At 34.6% G+C, this 10,386-nt stretch overlaps 1 protein-coding gene across 1 annotated transcript; it reads right to left on the bottom strand.

The window, feature by feature from the left end:
• Positions 1-8,469: 8,469 nt before the first annotated feature.
• Positions 8,470-10,011, bottom strand: LOC113755356 (vetispiradiene synthase 2-like). Its single transcript, XM_027299375.1, has 3 exons — positions 9,989-10,011; positions 9,388-9,633; positions 8,470-8,963 (listed from the first exon to the last, which is right to left on the bottom strand). The coding sequence occupies exons 1-3, from the start codon at positions 9,995-9,997 to the stop codon at positions 8,673-8,675; spliced, it is 546 nt and encodes a 181-aa protein (XP_027155176.1). The 5' UTR covers positions 9,998-10,011; the 3' UTR covers positions 8,470-8,672.
• Positions 10,012-10,386: the final 375 nt, after the last annotated feature.

Raw genomic sequence — 10,386 nt, 5'->3', positions numbered from 1 at the left:
GCATTAAGAATTAGAAAAGCCCAACCCTAACCAATAAACACGTACGAGGGTTTGTTTAAGTTAGATCATATGTTTCCCTAACATGAAACCAATCACGCTAGTCGCCACTGGTGTTAATCGATTAAACAATTACCGATTCAATCAATTAATCTAGCGGTAGATTATTAGGTTAATTCGAATATCGAGCCCTTGACATTCAAATAGCAAAACAATCATAAGAAGTTAAACCAGAAAACGTACAAATACTAATAAATAAAAGAAATAAATAAAAATAATTCGATCTCACAGTTATTTGAAACCGCGCCTTCAAGTTGGCTTTCGACTAGAAATATGAAGTTAGTTCTCTATTAATGGAGAACAAGCCATCCCAAAAGGTAATCTACTTCGGCAGCGTACAATTGTCTTCCTCTCTATCGGTCAAGAAAACAAGAATAATTATGCTTTGTTCCTAAGCAAGAGCTATATGCCGAATTCTCCCTGCCAAATTGCTTAATTGATTGGTTTCCTAATACCAATCAAATTCTTAAAGAGTTTCCTATTACAATTCAATTTCCTAAAAACTCTCCCCATTACTTGAGACTGACGTGGAATCCAAAGAAAATGGAAACTTCAGCAGCTGTCAAGTTTTGGAATTTAACTTGGATTGGAAAACTGCCCAATATAAATCCCGACTTTTTGGTCTTGAATGTAGGTCCCGAACGTGCCACCATCAAATTAACTGAAAAATTATCACTTTTGATCACGTTTTGCTCCCTTTCCTACAATTAGCACCATTAACCAAATATAAGTAGAATCTATCAATTAAAATAATATTTGGTTAAAATTAAGGGAAAAATAATTATAAATTTAGCAACAAATTATTACCTATCAATTTTTTCCGTACCTAAACCATGCTTATCCTCAAGCATGAGAACACAAATCAAGCAATCAAATTCAAACAATGGTTATTATTCAAATCTTCTATTGCCAAGATACAATTAAAACATATGTCAAATATTAGTGACAATTTCAAGAAATATCTCTCTAGTTAGCTTTCAAGATCAAGGGCTCTTTCAATTTATGACTAACTAATCTAAAAATATAAAATATTCAACCAGCATCCATAAGCAAATGGTTCGACTATTAAGCAAAATCACAATATTAAAATTCATGGATCAGCGGGCTAACAATTCATTTAAACACTTTCACATTTTTCACTATTAGCACATATTTTTTTTGTTTTCTAAAATATCCCCACACTTGAGTTTTTTTTTTCAAGGGGAATGCTTAGTCTTTAGCCATTTAAACGTTTTGACGCGAACTCCGACATTTGCCAAATGAAGGAGTCCGATTACTCAACTCTCATCGCTTAAAAATCACATACTCATAGTTATCGTCGCTTTTTGACGCGAAAATCGACACTTGTGGTGAAGACCTCCGGTTACTAGGCAATGATATCTAGCGGAGTATAGCCAAACATGATTCAAATAAACATCAAAAATAAAATTAAAGATCACACAAACCCGCTTCATTTCTTAAATATGGAGAACTGAGATTAATAGTTGAACTAATTTGCACAAAAATGCTAGACGAATATTTACAATACTTAGAGAAATTAATCAAAAAGTGCAAAAGTCACAAAATCTCAAATATTCACCAAAGAGATACCCTTAAACTTAACCATGTCATACTTAACACCTTAGAGTGTAAAATCTTAGCAATAGAAAAATTTGAAACATCTAACCATCATTTATCAGGAACAACCACAAAAATGCACAAGACGTGGCAAAAATTGGATAAAATTTGACAAAGTCAAACAAAAAAATTCCAACGAAATGCCTACACTTGCACTTTTTCAATAAAATACCAATATACTACTCCCCCCACACCTAAATCTTACATTGTCCCTAATGTAAGAAATAAAATAAATAGAATGAGAAGCAAAAAGGACAATGAAACTTCCCTGGTAATTGAGAAGGGTTGTAGACAGCTATGGATGGAAAGGGCAGCGTGAAGTGATAGCGAACGGCCAGCAATGGATGGTGAAAATGAGTGGTGTCGGCCAGGGTTTTAAGTCAAGCGGCTCCATTTTACCCCAAACGAAAAATAGAGATGCCAAACTAACGACGAGACCAGAGATGGCCGTGGAAAGTGGCCAGCGGCGATAGCATGGTGTGGCAGCGATAGTGACAAGCAGAAACGGCGCGAGCAGCGGAATTTGAGGTCCTAAGGTTGTGGTCTTGCGGCTGGAAAAGGAAAGAAAGGAAGAAAAAGGAAAGGAAGAGAAGAAGAAAAGAGAAAGAAAGAAGAAAGAAAGAAAGAGAAAGAGAAAAAGAAAATGGAAAAGGAAAAGGAAAAGGAAAAAGAAAAGGAAAGAAAGAAAGAGAGAAGAGAGTGAAAGAAAAAAAAATTTTAATTTTTAGAACCACTGCGTTAGACGTGGACACGCCTAACTGCTCTCGAATCTTCTGACCAACTCTCGAAAATTAAGTTCCTTAAGCATGACTACATGACGTGGGCACGCCTAACTATTGGAGAGTTTTTTGCCGAAGCGACGAAAATTTCAGGCCTTAGGCGTGACCATTTGGCTTGAACACGTCTAACTATTGAACAGTCTTCTGCCTACAGATGAAAATTGCATGCTTTAGGCATGACCACTTGGCATGGGCACGTCTAACTATGGAAAAGTCTTTTGTCCGTAGACGAAAATTGCCTTCCTTAGGCGTGATCACTAGACGCGGGCACGCCCAACTACTAGTTTCTTGCCACAAAAGCAACAAATCACTAAACTCAACTAACACTTAACAAAAATTTCAGAAACATAAGAAAACGAAAAACAAAGGGTCTTGGGTTGCCTCCCAAGCAGTGTCTTTTTTTAATTTCTTTGGCTAGACATTGCCATGTTCATTCACGAAGGATAAAATCGTGTAGCTCGTTTCAGTGCTTCATCTTCTATGTAGTCCTGATATCCCTCTTAAATAGAGTAATCCTTGAGCACACGAGATACGATATTCCATGAATTAGTAGATGGCGCCAAACAAACAAGTAATGACCTTAATTCTTCACTCACTCCTCCATCACGAGCACTTATTGGTTCGAGATATTTTGCCATTGTAACTCTTAATTTATTCCTGTCATGAAACTCAAAATCGTCTGATATAATAAAATTAATCTTACTAACAGGAATTAAAGAACAAAAGTCAGGAGAATATTGATTAAGGAATGGAGGAGATGTCACCACATTTGAAGATTGTTCACTGGATTCATTTACTTGAATAATTTGATATTGGGGTTCTATTTCTTGTACTTCAATTCCCTTTTCAACTGCATCTTTAGATTCTTCTTTTTGAGTCTCTTGCAGTTCCATGTCACTTGTTAAGATAATTGTACTCTCATCTTCTTTACGATCGATTTTGGTCTGTAAGGGCAATTCTTCACACATTCGAGAAGTCAATTGCGTTATCCTGGATGTCAATTGATTCACTTGATCCGACAGGTTACAAATGCTCGCTTGTATCTCTTGATGAAATCGATATGTGTTAGTAGCTAGTGATTCAATTATTTCTTCAAGAGATATACCTGACGTGGATAATGGTTGTTGAGACTCTTGCCGTTGAAAACCCATTGGCCCTTTTGTATAATTAAGATTGGAATTATCCCACCATCCTTGATCATACCCGTTTGAATAAGGGTCATATCAAGTTTGATATTGAGGTGAAAAATCTCCAAAATTATCGATTGGAGCACTTAGGCCATCTTGAAATGCGGAGTATATGTCGGTTGAAAGATCTGAGGCAAAATAACTTTCACAATTTGCAACAGCCAATTGATCATTAGAAAAAACATTAGTCTCATAACTCCTTCCAGAAATAAAATTCAGTCTATTACCAAAATACGGAATGTTAGCAGCCATAAACTATATAAAAAAAGAGAAAAATAAAAAAATGAAAACAAGATGAACTCAAAAAGAAACAAATTAATCAGGCACCAGTCCCCCGCAACGGCGCCAAAAATTGACAGGTGTCGAGCCTGTGCAATAATAAAAATCTAACTACCACCAAAAGCAATCAACAATCAATTCCAGGTACTGGAACAGGGACTCTGGATGTGCAATGGGTTACTTGATTCACCCTGACTCCGAAGAGTTAGGTTAATCCGATATACAAGAATTGACTGACTAACAAAATTACTAACTAGTAGACAGTGGCAAGCAGGGTCGAATCTACAGGGATTGGGAATAATTCGTTTATTCTAGAGTTTAGAGCATGGGGATTTTTGAAAAATATAAAATAACTAATTAACCAACTAATGAAACAACTAATAGAAATAAACAGGAATTAATCAATAACCAATACGACTCTAGCCAAAGATACAACTTTTCAGACACGGTCCATTCAACTGATCATCGATGCAAAGATAATTCAATTACTTATTACTAGATTGGTTATAATTGTCATACACGCGATAAACAACCAATATTTCCTTACTTTTTCGATAGTCAAGGTACGACCGTTAACTATTTCTCTAACCAAGAAATAACCCTAGGTGCCCTTCCAAGGCAGCCGAGGTGGTCTCACTAAGGGTTAGTACACCCGAGGTCCAGTGTTCGAGCCTTGTAACCAAAATGGGAAATAGCCCAACAACCCGAATAAGGGTTGGCGCCTGAAGTGGGGCCAGGTCCTTTTGTTTGTTAAAAATAAAAAAATGAAATAACCCTAGGTACGACTGTAAGATTTAATTTCTTGATTGCATTAAGAATTAGAAAAACCCAACTGTAATCAACAAATACGCTACGAGCATTTGTTTAAGTTAGATCATATGTTTCCCTAACATGAAACCAATCACGCTAGTCGCCATTGGTGTTAATCGATTAAACAATTACGGATTCAATCAATTAATCTGGCGGTAGATTATTAGGTTAATTCGAATATCGGCCCCTTGACATTCAAATAACAAAACAATCATAAGAAATTAAATCAGAAAACGTACAAATACTAATAAATAAAAGAAATAAATAAAAATAATTCGACCTCACAGATATTTAAAACCGCACCTTCAAGTTGGCCTTCGACTAGAAGTATGAAGTTAGATCTCCATTAATGGAGAACAAGCCATCCCAAAAGATAATCTACTTCGGTAGCGTACAATTGTCTTCCTCTCTATCGGTCAAGAAAACAAGAATAATTATGCTTTGTTCCTAAGCAAGAGCTATATGTCGAATTCTCCCTGCCGAATTGCTTAATTGATTGGTTTCCTAATACCAATCAAATTCTTAAAGAGTTTCCTATTACAATTCAATTTCCTAAAAACTCTCCCCATTACTTGAGACTGACGTGGAATGCAAAGAAAATGGAAACTTCAGCAGCTGTCAAGTTTTGGAATTTGACTTGGATTGGGAAACTGCACAATATAAATCCCGACTTTCTGGCCTTGAATGTAGGTCTCGAACGTACCACCATCGAATTAATTGAAAATTTGTCACTTTTAATCACGCTTTGCTCCTTTTTGTACAATTAGCACCATTAACCAAATATAAGTAGAATCTATCAATTAAAATAATATTTGGCTAAAATCAAGGGAAAAATAATTATAAATTTAGTAACAAATTATGACCTATCATTTCTGGGTATTTGATTGAGTCTTCGTTTGGATTGTGACATAATAGACTTGGTTATGTTAACTACAATAGAATGCATGAAATGATGAGACTTGATTTGCTGGCATATTGTGACAAAATTGAAGGAAAATACAAAACATGCATGCTGACAAAAATCACAAGAAACCCATTCCTAAAGTTGAAAGATCTTCAAAAATCTTAGATCTCATTCATTGCGATGTGTGTGATTTGCATGGCACTTCTACTTTGGGTTGTAAAAAGTATTTTATGACTTTTATTGATGATTATACTAGATATTGTCATGTTTTCTTGTTACACTTAAAAGATGAAATAATGAAAAAAATTCAAAACATACAAATCAGAAGTTGAATTTCATTGTGAAACCTTTATCAAATGTCTAAGAACAGATAGAGGTAGACAGTGTTATGATGTTATCTATTTTGAATCTATTAGGATAAAATATGAGGTGACTGCTTCTTATACGCCACAACAAAATGGTACGTGTAGCCGAAAGGAAAAATCGTGTATTGATAGAAATTATTAATGCACTTTTATCAAATTCTGGACTAAGTCAAGGATTTTGGGGTGAAACCTTGTTAATGGTTTATCATATCCTAAACAGAGTTCCTAATAAAAAGAGTTTTATAACCCCTTATGAACTTTGGAATAAAAAAAAGCCTAATGTAAACTATTTGAGAGTTTGGGGCTGTAGGGCAATTGTAAAACTCCTGGAATCTAAGAAAAGGAAATTGGGAGAAAGAGGTGTGAAGTGTATATTCTAAGGATATGCACAAAATAGTAAAACATATAGGTTTATGGTAATTGAACCTAATGATTTAATTTCTATTAATACTATAATTGAATCTAGGGATGCTATTTTTGAAAAAATTAAATTCACCTCCATAAAAGATGTTATTCCAAAATCGAGTGAATTTGACAAAAGATGATGAAAATGAAACCATTGAATTGAGAAGAAACAAAAGAGCTAGAAAGTCAAAAAAAGATTTTGGCTTGGACTTCTATATGTATCTAGTTGAAAGAACTAGAGATACATTGAGCAATCAAGTCCCTTATTGCTTCAATACTGAGACTAATCCCAAAATCTATGAAGAAGCAATGAAATCTCGAGACGCACCTTTTTGGAAGGAAACTATAAATGATGAGATGGACTCAATTATGGCTAATAAAACCTAAAAATTAATAGATTTTCAGATGCTAGTTGGATCACTAATAAAGATAATCACTCGTCGACAAGTGGTTGGATCTTTATGCTTGATGGAGGTGCAGTTTCTTGGGGTTCTAAGAAACAAACTTATATCACCGATTCAACAATAGCAGTAGAGTTTGTAGCACTTGCTTCGACTTGCAAAGAAGCTGAATGGCTATGAAATTTACTCTGATATACCATTGTAGCCAACACCTTTGTCGCCTATATCAATACATTGTAATAGTGCTGCTACACTTGCTGAAGTATATAGTCAAGTGTATAATGGTAAGTCAAGGCATATTGGTTTAAAACATAGTTATGTCAAACATTTGATCATAAATGGAGTCATATCAATTGATTTTGTGAGATCTAATGAAAATTTAAGTGATCCTTTGACAAAAGGGTTATCAAGGAACTTGGTGTTAAGAACATCAAGGGGAATGGGTTTAAAGTCCAAAATTATTGATCACTAATGGTGGAACCTCAATTCAACGCTAGATACAACGTCTAGTCTTGAATTCAATAAGTGAAAGTACATTATTCTAGTGGTTGGTGCACTATGTAAATTTAGACATCGCAAGGTAGAATAGTTCATATTATTCTCGCCAGTGCAAATATAAGAGTGAGTTATTGGACTCTTAACGAATCTTAAAAGTGCCATCAATGGTGGGGGTACTAAGATATCACCTATATGAATGTTGGTTTTCGGCAAACCACAAAGTTAATGACTTTGCTTTGTAACATTTATGAAAGGATAGTGATACAAGACCGTAAAACGTATCATTGAAGAACTTATGGCTGTGCATTGCTCAATGTGTGATGTGTTTATGAGGTTAATCCAATGAACAAGTGGATCAAAGCTTGTCTATCATCTTGTAGGATTGATTTTAAAGAACCTTCACTAAGATAGTTGTTCAATTGAAAAACACCATTATTTATGCATATGAGTATGAGATTAATCGGTGACCTTTTGGAAGTCCATTTTCTAAATTTTGAAAATGGCGGGGGATTGTTGAAAATTTTTAAATTTGTATCTAGTGATTCTGGAATGTACATACATGTATTGAATTATGAATCAAATGATTCTAAGATGTACATACATTGTGATAAATATATATTCATTCGTGAATATATTCATGTATGTGGGGATCCTTAAATGTAAGGATAGATTCATGTCTTTGATCATAAAATTATGTGATGCATGAATTAAAGTACATGAATTTGTATACAATACCTTGAATCTATTCATACAAGTAGTTATTAAGTCCATTTGTTTTTTAAACAATCTCTCCTATGTAAAGAGATCAAGTAGAAAGTGTTTTACTGTAGAAAATCACTTTTCTACAACTTTGAATCCTCTCAAAAAGCACTCCTTAGTTCAAGAGAGTTCGTCTTACTTTGTACAAGAATTTATGACAAACAAACTTCATCTTATCCTAAAGGATATTTGTCCAAGATTATTGTATGTTATACCGAACAAATAAATCCTAAAGGAAAGTGATATACAATCACGATTTGAAGCCAATTCTTATTAATTTGTTTGTCAGTTCATTGTAATACTCCCAACACCCCAGCCCTGTCCGTGATCATGCATGTATACATATTTCACAAATATGAAAGAAATCCAATAGGAGGTTCCGATCTCAGAACCATTATTTATCTTATATTTGTTTTGATACACAACCATAACCAAAGGGAGGAGACGGAAGAAAGGAGAATCGATCTCCCTCTCTGTCAGCATTAGAAGACCTCTAGGGCCAATTAAAAACAGGAAAAAAAAAAACATACACACACACACTTCAGAACTCATAATGAATTGATACATAGGGCCAATTCCAATGGGAACTGATAATGTAACCAGTGTCATCCTCAAATAGACATGGAGTCCATAAGCATTGCGTTTATATGGGCTTCAATTCTACGTTGATCAGTGAATCCATCTCCACGGTGCTTGTAAACAATTTCGCAGGTTCGTGCTAGATTGAGAATCACTTTGAGAATTTCTCTTGGAATTGTAGTAGACCTTAAGCATTCCTCATTCATAACCTTCCAAGTGTCCTCACACATCTCTTCAAACTTCTCCATTGCCTCTTCCTCCGACACATTATAATCTTTCATGTAGCATTCAATTGCTGTGCCACTGCCCCTTTCTTTCTCGAACTTGAAATGCAAAGAGTTTAAATAGATCAAAATTTTAATAGACATAAAATATGGGAACTCGAATAAGATGCACAAAAGGGTACTAACTATTGATAAAGCAAAAATTACATAAATAACAGAACTATATTTTGTTAAATTGATGAAAAGCATACATGTCTGAGTGAATATGCATATTTTACGTGCGACTTTTTTCATAGAAAATTAATAAGATCCAGAAACAAGAGTAATCATAAGATTATACTAGGTTGATTGCGCGAAGCAGATAGAAGTTTGATAACAAAATGTACGATTTCATGATGAAGTTGGTCAAAAAACTAAAACGACATGTGAAGAAATGTGATCAGTGAGTTAATCCATTTTGGAAATTCTATTTGTCGGCTTAGTCTTGTTTACCAATTAAATGCCAAAAAAAAAAAAATCAAACCTTGTGACTGCCAACATCATTAGTCAATCTGGCATGTGTTGTCAACGCAACAAAGAATTTGGGATTAGTTGACATCCAGTTGATAACATCCTCTGAGGCACTATCCATGCCCAAGAAAGCTGCTGCTGACAGTAAATAGTATGTGCTTGTGACCATTCCATTGCTCAAGTAATCAGAAAAAGATGGCAATTCATTCGCAAGAAACCACTTCGACTGAGTGAAGCTTGTCCTCGCGTATTGTTTCCACTGATTAAAACCAAAGAATGGATGGAAATATTTGATTAGAAATGCTTAATTAAGGTATTGAACAATGAGAAGTATAAGGATGATTTCTATGGGTTTACTGCATCAAAGATTTTGAGCGTCTTAATCTAGGCTTAAACACCATGCACTAAACTTTGTAGTATCAAGTACATGAATTAAAAGTTTGACCGGTAGGTATATCAGTAAAACTTTTCTATGTTTTTTCAGCCCAGCAATCGATTTAGCGTTGTAAACAAAAAGCTTTTAATCGATGAATTAGTAGCAGAGACACTTATTAAATATTAACACAGACCATCAAATTAACATAGTTTTATAAATTAGCAACGTGATACCGTACTTCTTCCATATACTTGTCGAATGCAAAGGTCACTACAAGAAAATTGGTCTTCAGTGACAGGCTATTTTTGTCACAAAAAAATAAAAAGTCGTCACTGATGACTTTTATTGACAACTTTCTAATTGTCACAGGGTCGTCACTGAAGGCCCGTCAGTAAAAGTACATAGTGACGACAATAAAAGTCGTCAGTGAATGGGACTGTTTTGTGACAACATGTGTCGTCAGTAATTGTTGTAATTTTAGTGATGATATAGTATCTTGTCAATGATATACAAAGCAATGTTGTCACTAAAAGTGGTCCGTAATTGTCATTGGTATAGACTAATTACTGACAACTTTTGTTGTCACTAAACACTTTTTAATTCTATGACAACAGGTTGTTATTAATGGAAAATTCT

The sequence above is a fragment of the Coffea eugenioides genome, unplaced genomic scaffold (assembly GCF_003713205.1).
Source record: "Coffea eugenioides isolate CCC68of unplaced genomic scaffold, Ceug_1.0 ScVebR1_1438;HRSCAF=2285, whole genome shotgun sequence".
NCBI lineage: Eukaryota > Viridiplantae > Streptophyta > Magnoliopsida > Gentianales > Rubiaceae > Coffea > Coffea eugenioides.
This window is presented reverse-complemented; position numbering and strand designations above follow the sequence as displayed.

What these genes read in the sequence shown, in the direction of transcription:
- LOC113755356 (XM_027299375.1), bottom strand. An exon ending in ATGATGTTGGCAGTCACAAG is followed by an intron (nt 8,964 to 9,387) that starts GTTTGATTTTTT and finishes TTGCATTTCAAG; the next exon opens with TTCGAGAAAGAAAGGGGCAG.